This window comes from Aethina tumida, chromosome 2 (assembly GCF_024364675.1).
Source record: "Aethina tumida isolate Nest 87 chromosome 2, icAetTumi1.1, whole genome shotgun sequence".
NCBI lineage: Eukaryota > Metazoa > Arthropoda > Insecta > Coleoptera > Nitidulidae > Aethina > Aethina tumida.
The window spans coordinates 33,560,178-33,583,702 of NC_065436.1; the positions used below are offsets into that span (position 1 = coordinate 33,560,178).

The 23,525-nt window shown below is 33.3% G+C and overlaps 1 protein-coding gene across 2 annotated transcripts; it reads left to right on the plus strand.

The window, feature by feature from the left end:
• Nucleotides 1–8,674: 8,674 nt before the first annotated feature.
• Nucleotides 8,675–21,244, plus strand: LOC109598812 (BTB/POZ domain-containing protein Tiwaz). 2 transcript variants are annotated; one of them, XM_020014734.2, is made up of 4 exons: nt 8,675–8,906; nt 10,330–10,536; nt 19,577–19,782; nt 20,291–21,244. In XM_020014734.2, exons 1-4 carry the CDS (start codon nt 8,848–8,850, stop codon nt 20,749–20,751), a joined length of 933 nt encoding a protein of 310 aa, XP_019870293.2. In that variant the 5' UTR covers nt 8,675–8,847; the 3' UTR covers nt 20,752–21,244. The 2 variants fall into 2 exon arrangements, with proteins under 2 accessions (XP_019870293.2, XP_049819751.1); XM_049963794.1 differs by lacking the exons at nt 8,675–8,906; nt 10,330–10,536; nt 20,291–21,244 and adding an exon at nt 17,910–19,490 and having other exon boundaries at nt 19,577–19,739.
• Nucleotides 21,245–23,525: the final 2,281 nt, after the last annotated feature.

Below are 23,525 nucleotides of genomic sequence, written 5' to 3' on the forward strand. Positions count from 1 at the left end.
TATAGATATTTTATAGACATTTTATAGATATAATATCTATTTTGTAGATATTTTATAGATATTTCATACATATTTTATAGATATTTTATAGACATTTTATAGATATTTTACAAATATTATACAGACACTTTATAGATATAATATGTATTTTTTAGATGTTTTATAGATATTTCATACATATTTTATAGATATTTTAAGACATTTTTTACACATTTTATAGATATTTTATAGACATTTTATAGATATTTTATAGATATTTCATACATATTTTATAAGCATTTTATAGATATTTTATAGACATTTTATAGACATTATATAGATATTTTGTAAAATATTTTATAGGTTTACATAATATTAAATATTATACATATTTTACATACATTTATATTTCACATACATTTACATTATACATTATTTCATACATATTTTATAGATATTTTTTAGACAATTTATAGACATTTAATAGATATTTTATAGATATAATATCTACTTTGTAGATATTTCATACACATTTTATAGATATTTTTTAGACATTTTTAGACATTTTATAGATGTTTTATAGACATTTTATTGATATTTTATAGACATTTTATAGATATTTTATAGAAATTTTATAGATATAATATCTATTTTGTAGATATTTTATACATAATTTATAGACATTTTATAGATATTATAGAGATATTTTGTAGATATTTCATATATGTTTTATAGACATTTTATATATATTTTATAGATATTGTATAGGTTTTATAGATTAGATTTTATAGATTATTATAGGTAAATTTTATTGATATATATTACAGATTTATGCAGATTATAATTTTTTTATAATTTATGGATTTTAAGTAGTAGAAGATTTATCATATCATAAAAGAGATTTTATACAAACTTATGCAGTTTTTAAAATTTTTATAGTTTATGAATTTTTTGTACTTAATATATTTAACAAATCTTAAACGTTATAGAGATTTTATACAGTTTATAGTTATTACAGACTTATGCAGTTTATTAATATTACAGATTTTGTACAGTCTATAAGTGTTAATGATTTTATACAGTTTATAAATCTTACAAATTTTAAATAATTTATTTTATGTACTTTTAATATTTTATAAAATTTCCAGATTTTATACATTTTTTATGGATTTTGTAATAATATATTTCTCTAACGTTTGAAACCAATTCATCCCATCCTCATTATCCTTAAGCCTTATCTCTTCGTCAACACAACTTAGCGTAAACTGTTATGAATGTACTTATAACTTTTAATACTTAAGTATTTAAAGTCGTGGCATTTTTGTGATCAACGAGATGGAAGAATGGAATCGATCCCTCGGCGACTTCGTAACGGTTAGCGTGGAAATGCAGTAGACGGTATCAAATGGCGATTATGTAGTTATAAAGAAAAACGACTTCCCTGAATAAGTTGCACAGATAAAAACCAGACGTGTTAGAGATATTGTGGGAATCGCCAGCAGCATCGGTCGAGGACGTGTTCTCTTTTGGTCTCCGTGCACTTTTTTTTTTATAATCGCCACGCACTTTGTCTCAGTTCCAAGTAACCGATCGCGTTTCGCAACAGATAAATTTCCCATTTACGGTCTCTATTCACAATTTAATTTTTATTGCGAGAACGTTTTCGTCCGCCACAGCGACCGCATTCGTTTGCTAGTTAACGAATCAGATATTTCCGGCCGCAGAAATTGAAAAATCGCGTTTTCACCGGACCGTTACATTTTGTCGAACCCGGACATGAAAGCGTGTCGTTCGCATTGTCCTCGCCGTACGTACGGTCGTCCTGCGGCCAAACCGCAGGGTTAAGAGACCACATCCTCTCGACAATGTAAACAGAACGATGGTAATTGACGTGCAGGCTCTAAATTGCATTCGCCGCTACCATCTCTTGTCGGCTACCTTTGGTCAGCACCTGCCACCGGGTAACCGATTCGAAGTCGACGGGTAATTTATGGCGGATGATTTTACGTAATTTGATGCGGGGCGTCAGACGTTTTGGTATTGACGGTTATTGTTCTAAAAGTTCTTTTGTACATCGTAACCGATAACGGCCTAATTAATTACGGTGGTTGGGTAATTTTCGACTTTCGTAACACCGAAAACGGTGAAGGATTAGGATGTAATTTGCCGGGCACGTTCCGACTGGTTCGAATAAACATTTCACTCGGCAGATCGGTGTGTCCGATAACAGAAATAAGGCGCGATAATATTTACATAGATAGGTTACCTTGTTAGGTTGTTTACCCAGAGGTGTGTAAGACAGAAGCATAAAGTAGACGCCCACAACGCGTCACGATCCTGATATATTGCACATGTGTGTCTATTACAAGAATTTGTGTAGTTCACACATTAAATTAATTACTATTAACACAAACACACAAAAAACAGACACAGTAGTAACAAGACCTCTCTTTTGATGTTACCGTAATGTTTTATAATAGTCCCCCGTCTATGAAATATCTATGAAATATCTATAAAATCCATGAATTCCATGATAAAAATAAAATCTGGGAATTTGAAATCTGTGAATGTGTATATAAAATGTATAAGTGTATAAGTGTATAAGTGTATAAGTGTATAAGTGTATAAGTGTATAAGTGTATAAGTGTATAAGTGTATAAGTGTATAAGTGTATAAGTGTATAAGTGTATAAGTGTATAAGTGTATAAGTGTATAAGTGTATAAGTGTATAAGTGTATAAGTGTATAAGTGTATAAGTGTATAAGTGTATAAGTGTATAAGTGTATAAGTGTATAAGTGTATAAGTGTATAAGTGTATAAGTGTATAAGTGTATAAGTGTATAAGTGTATAAGTGTATAAGTGTATAAGTGTATAAGTGTATAAGTGTATAAGTGTATAAGTGTATAAGTGTATAAGTGTATAAGTGTATAAGTGTATAAGTGTATAAGTGTATAAGTGTATAAGTGTATAAGTGTATAAGTGTATAAGTGTATAAGTGTATAAGTGTATAAGTGTATAAGTGTATAAGTGTATAAGTGTATAAGTGTATAAGTGTATAAGTGTATAAGTGTATAAGTGTATAAGTGTATAAGTGTATAAGTGTATAAGTGTATAAGTGTATAAGTGTATAAGTGTATAAGCGTATAAGTGTATAAGTTTATAAGTGTATAAGTGTATAAGTGTATAAGTGTATAAATGTATAAGTGTATAAGTGTATAAGTGAATAAGTGTATAAGTGTATAAGTGTACAAATGTACAAATGTACAAATGTACAAATGTACAAATGTACAAATGTACAAATGTACAAATGTACAAATGTACAAATGTACAAATGTACAAATGTACAAATGTACAAATGTACAAATGTACAAATGTACAAATGTACAAATGTACAAATGTATAAATGTATAAATGTATAAATGTATAAATGTATAAATGTATAAATGTATAAATGTATAAATGTATAAATGTATAAATGTATAAATGTATAAATGTATAAGTGTATAAGTGTATAACTGTATAAGTGTATAAGTGTACAAGTGTACAAGTGTACAAGTGTATAAGTGTATAAGTGTATAAAATGTAGAGACTGTAGAAAATGTAGAAAATGTAGAGACTGTAGAAATTGTAGAAAATGTATAAAATGTAAAAAATGTATAAAACGTATAGAACGTATAAAATGTATAAAGTGCATAAAATGTAAAAAATGTATAAAATAAATGTATAAAATGTATAAATTGTATAAAATGTATATTTGTATATAATGATATATCAATTATATAGATTTATTGTACAATATATAAATCTGTAACATCCATAGATTAAAAATGAGTATAATCTGTAAAATTTATTAAATGTATTAAGTTATAAAATATATAGTATATGTATATGTTTTAATGTAAAAACTGTAATTTTAATACATTTTATCTAGTATTACTAGAAGTCATGAATGTATAATATCTTTAGTTCCCAATTCATTAAAAATCAGTAAGTGATTTCAAAATCTATTAAATAAAAGACTGTTACATAATTCATAAATTTTTATGATCCAATCAGTTTAAATATATTTGAAAAATACCTGTTGTAGAATCTCAAAAATAACTAATAAAACTGAACAATGAACAACCTTGTCAAGTCATCTAATATTCCGATTCGTGCTCTCAAAAAGAATTCCCGATTAGATAGACTAACCATTTCAAATGCATTTTAACGATCACCCAATCATCGCCATTTCTACTGCGGTTGGATTTAAAAACAGTTGTAATTATTTTTGTACGTGTTTGTTCTACTTGTTTTTATTGCAGAACTGCGAAATTGATTTATTTAATGGAAATTTGATAGGTCCAAATTAATCGGTCACGGGAACAGTTCTGTAAGTTGGATAAAAGAAAGATTGAGTTTTATTTAAATGAAAGAATGAAATGTAACAATAATTAGAATGTTTTTTTTTTTAAAAAGGCGTATAAGTAATTAAACTTGTTGTTTTGCATTGATCTGATTCTGAAAAAGAAATGTCAACCAGTAGCACCAATGGTAAAAGAATTTTGTTGCACAATGTTTGGCACACAAAAATGTCACAACCATATTAATAAATACCTGATTGTTATAGTTATAACCCAGTAGAAATGTAAACCAATAAAATTATTATTATTAGATCACGTATATTTGAACAATTTTTAATTAAAATGCACATATAATATCTCGTTAAAGTTGTAAAATCAATAAAAATAAATTGAATAAAATATGAAATAGAGTTAATTAAAATACGAACAATAAAATATAACCGAAAGGAGAGCATTATTATTACACAAAAGTTTTGGACCAGCAAATTTTAAGAATTAAATTATTTATAAAATGAATTATTATAAAATACATTTTCATATCTTTGTACGTAATTTAAAAAATCCACGTAAATATAACCCACATCCGCACAAAATTTATTCAACGCTTGTTATTTTTTTCTCTTCTCCAGTTAAACACTTTCATTTTACCTGTCCCGGGGTGGAAAGCACAACGCGAACAGGGACACCGCACTTTTAAATTATTAACCGACTTCGGCCTTTATTTAATGCGGGCGAAAACTTCTTAAAAAAGCACCGAAGGCGCTATTTTGTCATTCGCCAAAATAAATATTAGCGTTCCAAGGGGCTGTGTATTAATTTGTGCTTTGGCGTCGGTGCCGGTCTCATTTTAATTTCAATTAACTTGAACAAATATCACACGACCGACCCGAAATGGTGAAAAACGAAAATAATAGAACACCAGCGAAACGATACGGCCACTCGACTATTATGCCACTAACGCGAGTGGTGCTCTATTAACTGAGCCCTCAGTACAAAAACATACTACATACACTCACTCAATAACGTTTATTTAATTAACGCATACGGTAATGGCCACGGAATAATTCCGGTGTCACACCTTACAAGTTGCCTCTACGTGTTCAAATTAAACGAAAACACGAATTTTAGCAGGTGCATTTCGGACCGAATTTTACTTGCAAAGAACCACAAGGATTGTGTTATTGAACTTTTGTGGTCTGTTTCTTGTGGATGAGAGAATTATCCTGGTCTATTCAAATTGAAATAGACAGTAACCTGTAATAGGTTTATTTGAATTTTATTAATTTACTCTCAGATATTTATACAGTGTGGAACAATTTATTTCCTGTCCTGTTCTATTTTTCTCTCTATTAACTATACCATAGAGATATTTCAATTTTAAAATTTGAAGAAAGTTATACAATACAAAATAATGTAAATATGAAACTAAAATCCTACAAACAAACATTTATTATTTCTCAACAAAGAATAACATAAATATAAGTATTTAATAAGAAACTCTCTTAGGCTTAACAATATGTTATGTACAATGGAGTCGAAATTATACTTGACATTCTCTGATGTGCCACAACGATATAATCTGAGGACTCTTCTTTTCCTTCTACAATCTATACATATAAATAAAATTGGAGTGTCTGTTTGTAATATTGAAATAACCGTTTTTTACTACAAGCATATGAATATAAATACAGTGCATACACCAAAATAACATTTTTTACAATTTTTGTCTCTCTGTCTGTTTGTTCCGGCTAATCTCTGAAATGGCTGGACCGATTTTGACGGGACTTTTATTGCAGGTAGCTGATGTAGTAATGAGTAACATAGGCTACTTAAAAAAATAAAGTAGTGTTGCAATGTCCAAGTACTGTCCAGTACCACGCGCAGCTCACACGCATGCCCCACTGGGCCGTCACGTCGGACGCAACCCGGACGATGTCGCGGGTACAGCTGGTTAATCATAAAATTTATTTAAAATTAAAAGAATTGTTCGTTTAATAAAATGATTATGTCTTTCTTACGTTTTTAGTAATTTTTTGGGAATCCAGGAAGAATTAGAATTATTTATTTTTACTTTTTTAATGACTTTTCAGGAAATTACTATTAGTAAAAAAATAAAAATCCATAAGTTATTAAAGTGAAACTATGTAATTTAATCAGTATGAATTTAATCGTATGGATTTTATTCTATAGATTTTAATTGTATGGAAATTGATCGTATAGATTTTGATCGTATGGAATTTGATCCTATGGAAAATGATCGTATGGATTTTAATCGTATGGAAAATGATCGTATGGAATTTGATCGTATGGAATTAGGTCACTTTACGTTTTTAGTAATTTCTCACGTTTTTAATGAATTTTTGAGATTTTAGAAGTTTTTTCCGCTTTTAGTAAATTTTTACGTTTTTCATAACATCGTTATATTTACATATACTGTATGTATATATATTTCTTTAAGGCTGCCACTCGTAATTGTAGCAATTAATGCACCCAAGAAATTTCGAAAGTATGGCTCATTAGTATTTACTACTCATACGGAAAATTTTCTTCGAAACTAAATTGTTCGAGAGGACTGAAATTTCTTCCAATTTTGATTTCACAGGAAATTTATTTCACAATAATTTTCACATGAAATTTTTATAATTAAAAATTTTTTTTCTTATAGAAGTGTAATAAACAGCTTGTAATAAATAAAATCTATAAAATATTTTTCTTCTATTCATTAATGATTTACCATTGTTCATTACTTGTAATAATTTATTGTTTACTGATGTTTTCACTAATTCTGTCAATCCTGTCTCCGACTGTAAATATTTAAAATGATAAGTTGTGATGCTGTGTGAAATATTTATATATATATATAAATTTGAGTATTAATGTGTCTCTTTTATTAATAGAATCAAACCCATTGTTTTTAATTACACCATGAATAATCAATCCTTTTCTTCAGCACAGCTATATTAAGATTTATGAGATCTGTTTTATGATAAATTAACTTTTAATAGTCATATTAGGAAGATCTTTATTTCAGCACATAAGTTTATTAAGCTTAATGTCTCAAAATTACCTTATTACAGTTATGTGCAATCGAAGTTGGATCAATTTGGAATCCATATAACAAAACAATGATTACGCTAAAGAATCCCGTATTTGAGTTTTTTTTTTTAAATTTTACCAATCTACAAATAAAAGTTTCTTTTAGGTATACAGTGAGTATAGACAGTTTTCCATAGGTTAAAAAAAGAGTCAAAAAATTCTTTCTTGTGGGGAGAGTTATTTACAATTTATCAGCTTCTGTAAATGAAATCTATGAAACATATGAAATCTATGAAACATATGAAATCTATGAAACATATGAAATCTATGAAACATATGAAATCTATGAAACATATGAAATCTATGAAGCATATGAAATCTATGAAATCTATGAAATCTATGAAATCTATGAAATCTATGAAATCTATGAAATCTATGAAATCTATGAAATCTATGAAATCTATGAAATCTATGAAATCTATGAAATCTATGAAATCTATGAAATCTATGAAATCTATGAAATCTATGAGATCTATAAGATCTATGAAATCTATGAAATCTATGAAATGTATGAAATCTATGAAATCTATGAAATCTATGAAATCTATGAAATCTATGAAAAATATGAAATCTATGAAATCTATGAAATCTATGAAATCTATGAAATCTATGAAATCTACGAAATCTATGAAATCTATAAAATCTATAAATTTATAAAATCTGTGAACAAAAGGCTCATTTGCTTTGCATGCAAGGAAGGCATTTATTTTTGTCATTTAAATTAATTATGTTATGTACGTGTTCAGTGTTTTGATTAAATTTATTAAAATTGGCCTGTTTCTACTACTTTCTTCCCCTCAACTTAATGACTGGCCCATTTTCAAAGTTGTTGCACAAGATATTGCTCAATTTCTCCGCTGATGCAGGTTTTGGGACGTCATAGAATTTATTCATTGGTTGTACATGATAAAATAGCAATACTTAGATGTTTTCCTCAGCCAAAATTATTAACAAATCAACAACTTCCCCGTAAAACAAATTAACAGTCCCATCCCCTTACAAACGTGTCTGTCAACGAAACGATCGGGAACGACGAACGGGCCGACCATCTGGCAATTGAGACGCGTCGCGACGAAGAACGGGACGGCACCGTACGAACATTGGGTCAGAAAATGCGGACCGCATTTAATAATCGGTCCGCGAGCCCGTCAGAAATGATCCCGAGCCAATTTCCAAGCCCCACTCCGCGTTTTCAGAAAGTGCCCTAAGGGCACCGCCGAAACGCGAGATCGTGCAGTTTGCCACAGCGCTCGGGCTCTCTTGTATCAGTGTTACGTCGGCCGGGTTGGCGTTCTCATCTCGTCCGCGTTTATCGGCGCACGAACTGGCCGCGATCGTAGTTGTTGTGTTTGGGGTTTTGATTTTGATTTTTTGGTGGATGAGGACTGGTTTGTGGACGCCAAGATACGTTGGGACGTCGGGGTGAACATGCTGCTGGGGAAGAGGAAACACAATCATGTGGTGGTCAAGCAGGAGGATGTTGACAGGTAAACAACGTTTCGTTTGTACCACGTTGGGACTTGGTAGTGAGTCATTTGTGTGGCCGTCGATTGCCAATAATGGTAATTATCCTTTAGATGAATGCAAGTGACATTAAAGACCAGAACAACTTTCAGGACACAGTATTGAAACGTTTCGATCAGTTCTATGATTTTGTATTTAATTCAATAAATTGATTGATTAAATTTGTTGTTTATATTACATTTAATTAAAAATTATACAACTATTTTAGTTTATATTAACAGTCAATTTAACATCTTTATGATTTTCTAGTTAAACTTTATCACTTTAAACCACTTGTTTTCATCTCCGTTAATGGTGTTTATTATCCTGAATAAATTTTAAGGGAGTTAGCTATGTTTAATGTTGATTCTCAACTTCAGTCAAAATTGCACCATCAGTTTTAAATAATTGTAAAAAGTTATACTTAATTATTTTTGTTAATTGAAAAACATGCACAATTATTATTAAATGAAATTAGAAATGTTTGTAATTAAAATGTCATAAAATCGGCATATTGCTATTAACAACTTAAGATTTTGATGTATTATATTTACTTTGTTCGTTTCGTATTGTTCATTGAAAAGGAAAACATAATTTTATTAAAACATTTTTTTATTAAATAACATTTATGAATAAATATCAAAGTCTTTGTTTTGGTTGAATTAAAATTGTTAATAAATATTCTATAATTATTATTTAATTGTTTAACAAGCTGTTAAAAATAGAATATAATGTGCACAAATTTACAATAGAAATAATGAATATAAATGATATATTTTAATTAAATTTATGTTCATGTGAAACAAATTAATTATATTGCAACATATTAATTTTTATCAAACTTTCAAACATCCGGAGGAAACGACCGTACCAAACAGTCGTACCACTCTCATACATCTATATTTCTTGTAAATCACTTATATAAATAAACGTAACAACTTTTCCTTAAAAATACCTTAAATATGATTACATAAGATGGTTTTTAAGCAAACACGACTAATAGCTTTTGCTTGTGTTAAACAGTTTGACCTACAAAACGGATTGTTTGTTAAAATTTTACGTTACTTAAGAAAATGTGAGATGCAATAATTGCTGTCGACTACCATTTACAGTTGTTTTTGAATATTTATTTCCTCGAACCAAACACCGACATCTATCGGTTTTCCTAATTTATGATGATTGGACGGCTTTTAATCGTCCTAATTAGCATTTTATTAAAAATCACGCTGCGGGCCCCTCTCGACTTTCGACGTGTCGACACTTTCGTATCTTGAATTTTACTATGCACTTTTTTGTTTAAAGATGGCAGATGGAAAGTACACAATTGATTCACAGGTTTATCGAAAAACGGTTGGTTTTAGTAGGTTCGTCGTCTGATCGCAGGTTGAAGTCGCCGATTTGTTTCAGGCTGATGTCGCCGAACAGTTCGCCGGCTACGTCACCGACGATGTCGAACTCCTCGTCACCGACGCCGCCGTCAGCGTCAGCGTCCAACTTGAGTTACACTAAGATCACCGGCATACCGTGCGTTGCGGCGGCGTCGAGGTACACGGCGCCGGTGCACATAGATGTTGGTGGCACCATTTACACGTCGTCGCTGGAAACTTTGACTAAGTAAGTTGAGCAACATAAATTTTACGATCTTTCGACAGGGCGGGCAACATGTTTATTTTTGGGTTAGGTTATTTAAATATATATAACCTGTACTGTTTCCTGGCAAACTTTATTTATAAGTTGGTAGTATAAAAAGTTTGTAAAAATTATTAGAAACTTAACTAACTAATTCTACTTTTCAACAAAATTTTGATGTATTATTATTATTTTTTTAATTTCAAATGGAATTAATGACTTAATTTGCATTTAAAATATAGGAAAAAACAAGCAAAAATATGCAGGGTGATTCACTTAACTTATTGATTAGATGTAAATCGAGAACAGAAAATGTTATTAATTTCATATTTTTATAACAAGTATAACTTGATTTGAACTTCTTTCCTAATATGTTTAAACAATATATAATTTCCAGTTTCGACGAAAGTCACATCAACTTTATTATTTTCGATGGAACGTTCTGTATATTTTTAGATTTTTAAATTCTAAATGTCACTGCAAATAAAATGGCTATACCTTATCTTATACCTAAACCCAACCGATTTTTAATTATTAATTTTTTCCAAAAACTTTGACAGATTGATGGTGTAACTAAAATATTTGTAAACTCACCAATTTTAATCCTTTTCAGATACCTCACAAATGGCCATTGTAAAAGATATTTACAAAATACACCACTAAAAATATTAAAAAAATGAAATGTTTATATTCTAAGTTAGTACACAGGGTGATTCGCTTAACTTATTGATTAGAAGTATTTTTAAAACAAGTATAACTTGATTTGCACTAATTTCCTAATTTATTTTGAACAATATATAATTTGCGATTTCGCCGTAAGCCACATCAACTTTATTATTTTCAGCTGAACACCTTGTATAATTTTAGGTTTTTAAATTCTAAATGTAGTTGCAAATGAAATAGCTGTAACAATATGTTAGTTTTTGACATGTTAATTTATTTCTAAAACTTTTAACAGAAAATTTTAGAGAAATTAAACTTTTATTTTAAGTTGGTAACTTATTCATTAGAAGTTTATGGAGATCAGAGAAAAATATTGATTTGAATTTTTTTAGCAATTATAATTAGGTTTAAACTATTTTTTAATTCATTTTAAACCGGTACGTCAGATGTATCAGGAACTTTGTTATGGAACGCCCTGTATATATTGATATATTTTAATTATAATATTATAATACACATAATTACAAATAAAATGGCTATATCATATTCTATATCTAAACCCAATACTTTTTGAGTTATTATTTTTTTTCCAAAACTTGAGAAATGGATGGTTGAACTAAAATTTTTGTGAAGCCACCAATTTTGATTTGAATTGAAAAGTTAATTTTTGCAGACCATTAACCATCCTATAAGCGACCATTATTAGTACTCCCAAATTTTATACAGTGTGTTCGTTATTTATAAAATATCAGTTAATATTAATTTTATGTTTGAACAATGCTTATACTAGTTGATAGATTTTTTAATATTCAATTTAATTATGTTAAAACATACATAGTTTTCAATTGAAAATAACGAACACCGTGTATAAAATTTGGGAGTATTAATAATGGTTCCTTATAGAATAGTTTTTAGTAAAATTTTTTAATAAAAATGAACTTTCCTGCAGCAAAATTGGTGGTTTTACCGACATTTTAGTTACCCTGCCAAAATTTTTAGAAAAAAAGCGATATTAAGTTTAAATATGTAATCTGTATAATTTTAATATTAAAGTTTCTATTTATGTATTTTTAAAATCAAATATAAAATAAATCATCAGTTACTCATTCTAAGTGAGTATCTTAGCTAAAGAAAATTTAATGTAAAACAATTTTCCTCAGGTTTTAGTTACTTGTTTTTCTCTTATATCCTGGAAATACTCATAAAAACCAAAACCAAACAATTTGAGACACACTCTACTCTTATTTGATTTATATTTTGTATATATTTTTTCTTTAATTAATTTATCTAAACCTTTCAAATACAGAAGCCGGCCAGCTCCATAAAATAATTATTTTTAACCAAAAACGTTTGTTTGAAATTACCGTCAAAATTTAATTTATGATGTTAAAATATAAATAATTTATCTGACGTTATTAATCATTCAACAAATATAACAGGCCAGTTAAACATTTACATTTCCAACATCCTGTGTAATATTGGTCGTCAATTTCGGCCGGCATAATTTAATAATATTGCCAAATTAAGTAAATACAAGTGGATTATTAATTATTTAATCATTAATTTCGAAATAGATTAATTGCGAATGATTTGTTTGTGAAAATATGATGCAAAATCGAACAATTCATTTCCTATTGCGGCTAATTAATTTGCCAACAATCGGTAATAATTATTAATTTGCTAGTGCACGCGAACAAACTTGATACAAATAGGCGGCGGATGTACGATTATTTGAATAATTAGATCCGAAGTAAATTGAGATCGACGTATCTATTTAATGAGCGGTCGCCTTGTTTGCCATCGGGTAAAATATGAGAAATGGTTGATTTAGGTTGTTACTGTCAGTTAACTAGCGTCATGTACTTTATTTTTGGGAACGGAGATCAATTCGATGATGTTGGAATTTTGCTATAAAATCGAAATAATGGTTCGATTATTAAAAAATAAAAACAATTTTATAAAATAAATATTCTATGCTCTTATTTTTTGACTTTCTTCAGTTTTACACGATTACTTTTCTACTAGTTTTCAACAAAATCGTGGACTTTTATATTTTTAAGCCAGTGCACTTTCTTCCTTTTTTTTATTTAGGCCATTCAATTTTGATTGAAAATTGTCTTAAATTTCATAAAATTTGAACTTTAGTAGAAAGTTGCTAGAGAAAATTGTGTTTCAAAAGTGTTTAAATTTAATTTAATTAATCTAGTCTTAATTTCATTTAGTTAATTAAATGCACATATGTTTATTTTTAAGTTCATCCTTTGACCAAAAAACATAAATATCACAAGAAGCATTTACATATGTTCAAACTCATTAAGATGTGCATTTATTTACATTTTAACAATCATTATCTTTCACTCCAATCAAAGAATTAGACGAATTAAAGTCACCATTTTTTTTTTAATTTCCTTTTTGTTTAGTAATTGAATGAAAGAATTTTTAAAGAAACTTTTTGTAAAACATTAGAGACATTTTCCGAAAGAATCCTTGAAACAGGCAGACGATAAAAATCCGTCAAAAACACCAATTAAACCCGGCATCGAAGGACCGTGCCGTGGGCCGTTGCCGTCTGCACGACCTGCCCGATCGGCCGCAATGAAAAATGACGAAATTTCGTTGAAATCACGCCCGCCGTTTGTGCGGCCTCCTCGCGGGGTCTTATTGATGCGTTCGTGCGCCGTGTGCGAACACACCGGGTCCCCCGTCCTCGGAGATCGGTGACCCGGGGGTCTCGTGATGACCACGGGGTGACACCGTCATGGGAACCCGCACCGAAGGCAGGGAATGCGCCGCGGGTGCGACACGGGGTGACCGCAGGTGTGAGAAACCAGGTATCCCACACCCACGACTCGGCTAATGATTCGGCCTGCGTTGCTCGCTTCACTTGGGGATGTTTCCCAGCGTTCTGGGTACTGCAGGTCCGATGATTAGCGTCTCGGAATCGCAGCACAGGCCTCTCGCTCCATCTGTGTACTGAAGAAAAAACTGTCTGTTAAATTTGGATGAATATTTTACAATAAACTGTCAAGTCACTAATGTAGATTCCTGCACATCATTACAAGTGCACGGGGTTGCATACAGTTAATATTTTTCAGACTATTTAAAATTGCCTTGAACCTGATTCCTGAAAAAACTCTTCAGACATATTTTCGAGCTCGTTTGCATGAACCATATTTCACGGTTGTATCTCGTCCTTGACGATCATTATTATGATTCCAAAGAAGTATCGAAGTATCGGCTCATATTAGCGTAATTTATGGACTAATCGCCAGCCGATCTGGGCATTGTTTTCTCCATCCATAACTCATCTTGTGTCGTTCGACTTAATCGCCCTCGTATTTATTCGCTAAAAGCTATGTGCACACACACAATATTTTATTCTTTTATCGTACTTTTGCTTTGGTGCCCACCTCCAACAACTGATTTATAACCATACAGATTCTGATAAGCGATTGCGTAAACACTTTAATACGTTTGTTAGTTAACCTTTAGAACATGTTCTAATGAGACATAAAATATGGTCAACCACACAAGCTCATATTCCTTAAAGCAACTTCTAATAATAATTAATCTCCGCAATAAGAGTAATCGATATTTTGCTCCATAATAGGGTTTTGGCACCATTATTCAGGCTGGAAGTTACTTATTTAAACATTATATACCTATTTTGGCATTTTAAAAAGGAACTTACTTTGGACACTAATAGTATCAAAGAAGTTTGAAGAAACGATATTTTCGAGACGTGGAGGTACCCAAACGAAGTTTCCCCAACACTTGACCTACATCGTACGTTGAATTTGTTTCGTAAATAGTGTTTTGTCGTAAGCAACTCTTTACCTTGCTAATCTAACCGAAAAGCCGGCTTGTGCAAATGCTGCGGGCGATTTTCGGGGCCTTAGCGGGCTCACATGCACTTTTGTATTCCAACGCCGGCGGCACTTTCCAACACAATGACGCCGTTTGTTGTTAGACTAATAATTTCGTTATGTTCTTATTCATGCTCCAGGTTTATTATGCGCTCGCAACAGCCATTGTTCGAAATGACTTGACACATGAAACGTTTGCTTTCGAATGGTAAAAAATAGAACTTTCGCAAATTTGTTCTCTGTATATCCGCTGTGTTGTTAACGATTTTCAAACGCATATCTTTATTAGTAAGGCAACATATGGTGTTTTTATTAGATGCGGTAGAGTAGTAAATACACCACAGTTAGTTTTTATTGATAGGACTATAAATAAACTAGTGAAAAGAATATATTAAAAATGATGTGACAAATTTCAATTTTAAATAAGAGTCTTAATTGAGTTGTAGCATATCATTTCTACTTAGCATAATCTCAAGGTTATTAATAATAAATTAAAAATATGGTCTAAAGAAAAGTTCAGTCATCTACTTGTGTATGTAACAAGGATTTATTTATTTCATCATTGTATATTATAATCGGTAAAAAATGAATTATCAGTACTATTTTTACATAATACTACATTGATTTCCACTCTTCTTTGAAACACCTTCAAAAGACTTTTGTTGGTAGTTTATGCCCATCTTATTATCACCAGCTGTACTCCGAATGTTGTCTCCCACTGGGCTGTTGTGCATGGTATACGAAGACTGTGTGTCCAATTTATCTTTAGATTTGTCCATTAGATTCCTCAAACTCTCCTCTAGAGTAAGCTTTTTGTCAGAAAATTCGCTGCTCTCCGTCGTGCCAATTAGAACTTCATTTTTGCTGAGCACCGAATCAACTTCTTCCTGCAGCTGATTCTTCTCCCTCTCCAACATCGAAATCTTGTCCTGCAATTTGCAATACTCGTCGGCAATTTGCTTGGTCGACTCCTCCAAAACCATCTGCAATTGGTTCAAGAGTCCAGTTCTTTCCTGCTCCAACTCCAGAATCAGGCTGGCCTCCGGCACATCACTTTCAATGCTGCTTGCCAATGATTTATGGTAATCACCCTCGACCTGCTTCTTCAGATGTGCCAATTCGTACTGTAGCTCCCTAAACTCCGACCTGCTGTCGCTGGTGTATAGACTTTCACTGTCAGTTTCGCACTGAGTCGCTTCGTTCAGTTTCACTTCCTTCTTAACTTCTTCCGTCTTCGTGGCCAACCTACCCAGAATGTAGTTCTTGATTTTTTGCTTCGCGACGTCGATGTGCAACAGTCGTGGCACTCTAATAAATTCTCCAGGCACCTGTAAAATACCGACGAAATTGAGGTTCGTCGAGTCGAGCAGCAATTTCTTCAACGTTTCGTGATCTTTGCGCAACTCGTCCATACTGCTCGAGTCCATCTTGTTTTTCTCCAAAAGTACGATCAACTTCTTCCTCATGTCGATGTTGTCGGCTTCCAATTTTTGAATCTTCTTGGCAATATCGCCCTGCGGAATTTTGTTGATAAGGGTCTGCAGGAAATTTTTACTATTTGGGTCCACGACAGGTTCTTTCTCATTTTTGATTTTCTCCTTCTCGTTCTCCAAGAACAGCAACGTTTGTTTTATGAAGTGAGCCTCATCTCTCAACCTTGTCAAACCCAATGTCTTTCTGATTGAAAGCTCGCCGGTCAGTTGCAGTAGCCTCCTGAAATTTGCATTTTGAATGTTCAACTGCTGGATTCTCCTTTCATATGTATCTTGTGTGGTCATTTTCGGTGCAACGATTTTACAATAATTTTACATGTTTGACAGAATATACAGTAATCATTGTCATAAAGAAAAATTGACGCATTCAGTATAACCTCAAATGTTGTATTTGTTTATTACATGTACAAAATTCATATAATATACAGTAATGCAAATGTAAAAAATGTATATTTATTTATTTTTATAACCTAGTCGCTTTATAAGTGACAGTCTCGTTTCTTTATCATGATCGTGGACGTTCCAATAAGTTTCATTTTCCAGCCCGAGGACATTTTTAATTTGACTCAAAACTGAATTTCCATCCCCTTGAAGATTTACTGAGTCGCCACTACAACTTGGCAACTCCACGGCTAAACATTCGTCGTCTGAAACGGGAAGGCTCCTGAAGTCCCCTGACGAATCCTCACTTCTCTTGTAATACTCCAAACTTCTTACAGATCGGCCTGATCTAGGCTTTACCTTGGTTAGAACGAACTCTTTGATTTTTCCTTTGCCCTCTTCCAATGAAATGAACTTTGGTGAATCGAGTTTTTCGCCAGGAATTTGTAAAATGCCCATTAAATTAGATTCGTAGATGAAATTTTTTATTTCTTCTTGTTCCTGGTTAATTTTTGTCAGTTCTGATAAGTCTCGTGATAGTTTTTCGATTACATCCAATAATTTGTGTCTTAAATCTACGTTTTCTGCGTCCAATGTATTGAGTTTTTCCAAAAGTACATCTTTTTGTAAATTTTCTGATTCAGTTGAAGGTAATGTAAACGTTTCCATACTAATAATATCATTATGAAGTTTTTCTGATTGTTTTTTCTCATAGTCCAAGAATAATAATGTTTGTTGAGTAAAACGAGTTTCGTCATCTAATTTTGAAATACATGCAGCCTTATTGGAAGAACGCTTTTTGGCTAACAGCAATAATTGCTTGAAATGTTCATTTTGTAGCCGTAGTTGCTGCACCGCTGTATTAGAGGGATTTATATCTGACATTTATAACAATAAATAGGTTATTTTATTTTAATACAATATACATAAACTACTTGGACAACAATTATCAAATTAGTTGTCATTCATAAATTCATCCGTCAGAATCACTCCTCAAAATTCTTAGTGTAAATCTTTACTAGACCTGCCGTAATGTCCGATTTGTTAATTTTGAGGAAGCGGGTTATCCAACTGGAAGTACAAAATAGCAAATTCAGGACTTTGCTCAAATCGGCAGTAGATTTGATAGAAAACAAGGACAAAGTGGCAGGTAATGACGTACAAGGAAGCCAAATTTTAAATCAAACTATTGAAAGATTGGAAAGAGAGAAGGCATTCTTAGAGAATGAACTTCACAACGTACTCGAGGTGGAGGGCCAATCACCTGAACTGGTCGAACGGATTAAGACTCTAGAAAATGAGAATCTAGACCTCAGGTCCCAACTGAGCGATGTCTTGGTCAAAACGAAATTGATCGCAGGAAATATAAAGGAAGTTTCAAGTAAGAACGTAGAATTAAAGAGCACCTTGGATAACTTGGAGTCTGAGAGACAGAAATTCGTGGATGAACTGACCAGATTACATCAGATGAGTGAGAATTTACCCGATCAACAATTCTCCCAGGAAAGCTTGAAACTCCATTTAAAAATTTTGGACCTGGATGAACGTAAGTCAAAAGTACAAAGGGATATGCAGAAACTGGCTTCTTCTGATGTGACTAAGAAAGAATCTTTCAGTCACAAGTCAGATCAATCTAGTGAAGATTTGCAGTTTCCAACACCTATTCAACCGCCCACTTTACCTTCAAATGCCAGCAGCGAACTACCAACATTCAATTATTTTACAAACTCCAGTCCAATTACCGGAACTGTACCTGCTGCAAATAGCATATTTTTAAACCAGCCACCACCAGCTGCTATAACAACGGAAATTCGAAGTTCAGCCGATACCTTGAGTCAACATGCTGAATCTACAGCTCCTACGCCAAAACCAGATAACATTCAAGTACTTACAACTGAAACATACGTATTGGAAGACGATGGAAATGTTTATCCACCGGCCCCACTTCTTCCACCAGCTCCAAATCCAGTTTCTGACCAAACATCAGCACCAGTTCAAGAATCAAATCCAACTCCAACTCCACCTCCAACTATTGGTTATTTAGCAGATGCTGGTCCTCAACTTGGAGTACCCACACTCATCATTGAAAACGATATATCCTCAGTTTACAACTCGGAACCGCAGCAAATTCCCAGTCCGATTTTCAACAACTTCTCATTTTCACCACCACCGTCGGTACGTGCAAATCCAATAAACTCCGCAGTTCCAAGCGTAGAAGAGAATGTCATATTCAACTCCTCGAACTTTGCCGCCAAGAGCGAGTCCGAAGCAAAGTTGGAGCAGAAAATTGCCCAGTTCGAGGACAAATTGAGGGACAACATAACTAACTTGAATCGGAGCGATTCCACCGAAGGGGCGGCCAAAGCGGATGAGCCGGCACAAGGTGAAGAACAGGAAGGCGGTGAGAATAAAGAAAGTGGTTACGCCAGTTACTTGAACCCAATGAAACTACCAATTATTAGAAATTTGGGGGCCATTACGCGGAGAAGCCAGAGCGATGAAAATTCACCAACATCGAATGAAGACAACATCAATGGTACACCATAATACTCGCATTCTACTTGTTTGTTTTTGATTGATTACTTTTGAAGGATTGATAACTAATTATGTGCTTTTTTCCAGATACCCAGAGTCCCGACTAGCTAAATTATTCAACGGTAGCATACCCATTGTGTTGGATTCCCTGAAACAGCATTATTTCATCGACAGGGATGGTGGCATGTTCAGGCATATTTTAAACTTTATGCGCAATTCACGACTACTCATTCCCAACAATTTCACCGACCTGGACCTTCTTCTCGAAGAAGCAAGATATTTTGACATTGCACGTAAGTTGTTTCTACAACTTAACCCCCTCATCCCCTTCAAGACAAGTTATCGGACGAACAGACGTCGAATGTAACCCACTGTGTCTCAACCAACAAACTATGATAAAACAAGTACAAGATACTAATATTGTATTTAATAAATTTCGTACATCATGGACCAGTTTTTATTTATTATTTGGATGATTGGAAGGAATGATTAAAGTTATTTCAAGAGAACTAATTGGATCTTCATATTTGTAGAAGATAAAGAAATATAATTGAATATAATAGGATAATGCTCTCAAAATTACATATAATTAACTTGTTAGTATGTTAAATTTATGTCCATTTAATAGGTGTTTTTATACTAATAGATCATTCTGACTAACATATCTCATGGACCTTATAATATGTTAAGAAGACGTTAATTTATTACTGAACTCATGCTGTAGCATTATGTCTGTAAGTTCTAACCCAAAACATTCATATTTTGTTGTACAGTGTCCTTATAACTCAAAAACATTTTCAGCAATGATCCGACAACTGGAGCAACTGAAGAAAGACCGAATCAAGAACGGATCATTGTCCCCAAACAGCCTTAAATCCATGGACGGCAACACGGGAAGATCGCAGGCCTCATCAGAGAACACAAGACAATTGGGTCAGGACATTTACGAATGCGTCGCCTTGCACGTCAGTCCGGACCTGGGCGAGAGAATAATGCTATCGGGCAACAGATGTCTTCTCGACGAGGTCTTCCCCGAAACGAACCAGGCGGTTATGGACGCAAGATCGGGAGTCGCTTGGAATCAACAGGACACACATCACGTCATCCGTTTCCCTTTAAACGGTTACTGCAAGCTGAATTCCATGCAGGTTATTACGAGACTGTTGAACGCTGGATTTAAGATTGCTGCGAGCAACGGTGGAGGCGTTGAAGGTCAGCAGTTCTCGGAGTATTTGTTCGTTAGGAAGGTGTTACCGGGCTGATGCAATTTAGCTTATAAGTCTGACAATCAGCGTTCGAAGAAACGCCAAAATTTCATATGTTAAAGTTTAGATAATATGCACTAAAAGTGTTTCGGATGATACTTAATAAGTACGATCTAATATCTTGTTGGTGCTTTTCTTTTGAGAGTCTACTTAATTGTTACTTTGCCAGTTGTTTTTAACTTCTTGTAAATACTAAAATAATTCTAAATCGGTGACTACTTAATTATACGCAAATTTATTGGCTGATCTCAACACACCTTTACTCGGCTGTGATCCGTTCTCGACTGTTGAAATGTCCTTTATAAGCCGTTGATGCAAAACGTAATGTACGAACTGACCGTGAATGATACGTTAACGATTTGCTCGGGCATTCCAAAGACAGTCCTAAAATGAAAACAGCGATGACTGTGATGCTGACTTAACAGCTGGCGGATCAAACATTGTACTGTTGTAAAATGTAATTATAATTCACAATAAATCTTAACTATTATATCTGTGGTCTTTTTTACTCAACGTGAGAAGGAAAGGGCGTTCAACTTCGAAGGTAAGTACACTTTTGCGTCGTACAAAAAAACGTCGAAGCCCTAGGTGCAAACCCCAAAAGAATAGACCCGTCTCCGCGCTAGGAGACGAGCGTACGGATAGTGTGGGCAGGGTGGTTGCGGGCGGGTGGTTCGGCGTACATGTATTTATGCGGCTTGATGCGGTGCACCCGCGGCAACGTCATTATCTATGCAGATGGGCCCCCGGGACCCGAAACCGGGACTCTTTGTCTGTGGCGCGGCCAGCGTGGCGGCCTCGTGGCCCCGGGCCCCAGATCAATAGGTCACAACCTGGCGTGCCTTTCAATTCTTCCACTGGGGCTTCGGTGGCCGCGGGCGGCGGCCGGATTGTGTGCCGAGCCCCCAGGACGGACCGAGAGGAACTCGAGGGCCGAAAGGAGATTTGTGGGGACTGTAAATGTTTTAGGAGGGGGTGCATGTTTAATGAAGGATCGATAGAAAAAATCGTGTATCTTGTTCTTGGCGATCCGGACGATGAGGTTCTGAAAAATGGTACGTGAACTAAAAGTTAAATGACTGCGAAAAGCAATTACAATTGAAAATTTGATTTAGTTCGGTTCTGCGTGTTGTGAGGCAGTTTAGCGCTGGAGGTGAAGTGTGGGTGATTATATTCGTCGAATTGGCGAACGAAATGGACTGCATTGGAACCCCCCGAGGCTTGATTGGTATAAGAATGTTGTTCCCGGGCAATAATAAGCGAAACAGCGGAACAGAACCCACTCACTCGTATGGACAAATTCACTTGGTTTTCTTGTTCTGATGCTAAATATAGAAAACGCCTGTCCATGTTAATGTTTTAATCTTTGATTTGCCTCACTTATAAATTATTTATCACTGTGGCTACCAGTGAAGGAATAAAATATTTTTCTCCACGTCACAGCTATTTCCAAATTAAAGAAATTGTCATCCTTGAACTCCAAAGACATGGACACACAAAAGCAGTCAATTATTTGAAACATCAGAATTACGTCTTTTAATAATAGTAATAATGGAAAAGCTAAATCGATTAATGTAGCCAATGGACACATTGTCACAAAAACCCTTAAGCAAATTGTATCGACTCCATTTGCAGACAATACATTCCAATAATGAATTTTTTGATAATAATTTTATCTGTTACACTTGTAAACTCCTTGTTCCTGCCAAAACTTAAAAACGATTTAACAAAAGACAATGTGTCACTTCTTTGGTTTCTAGAATTGACACCAATTGTAACAGACGATCAATGTGTAACAGTACATGTACTGGGCAACTTAAATAACCGATCCAATGACATAACAGAATTGTTCTTAAAATACTTCGAAGTACCAATGGTGCTATTGACTAAACCAGTGCCATCAAAAATTCCAGTTACATTGTTGATAATTTACGTCGAACATTTTCATACTTTCGAAGACTACATGAAAAAAATCAACAGAAATATCCTTTGGACACCACGCACATTCATATACCTCATACCTTCCTTTGAAACAAACCAAAGTGTGTTACTATCCATGGCGGTAACAATGTGGCATTTTAAGATAATTAACTTCTTGATTTTCACCAAGTCCGAAGCTATATCTTACAATCGTTTCACGAACTCACTGTTGTCGTTTACAAAAAGTGAAGACTTAGAACGTTACTATAGAAAAAAACTTGAAAACCTCTACGGTTACCACTTCAAATCAACAATTTACAACGAGTTCCCAAAAAACTATCAGGCCTCCAATTCCGTATGGGTCGGAGATGATGTAAGATTGTTTCAACATTTCGCAGCAATCAAAAATGCAACCATTAAATTAATCGGAACATCTCGAAGTAACTACACTAGTTTATTAAGACGTAGCAAATCAGACTTCCATATCAATCCAGTTCTGCTTTCAAAACGTGACTTGAGATCTACAAGAATCAGTTATCCGATGAGAATGGACAATTTGATTGCTTTAATACCAAGCCAACGCACCCTTTACGGTTATAACCATTTATTTTTCATAAGTGAAGCTGAGATGACTTTTATATTGTTTTATTTCTTTTTCCTTGGCATTGTTGCCAAAATTTTTTCCAATGCTGACAGTTGGTTGAACTTTTGCTTGCAAGCCCTGAGAGTGTTCTTCGGACAATCAATCGTGGGCATGGAAAAGAAAGAAACAACCCTTAAAATTATATATTTCTCCTGGATCATCATTGGATTGTTATCATCAGTCGTCTTTCAATCACGACTAACGTCCT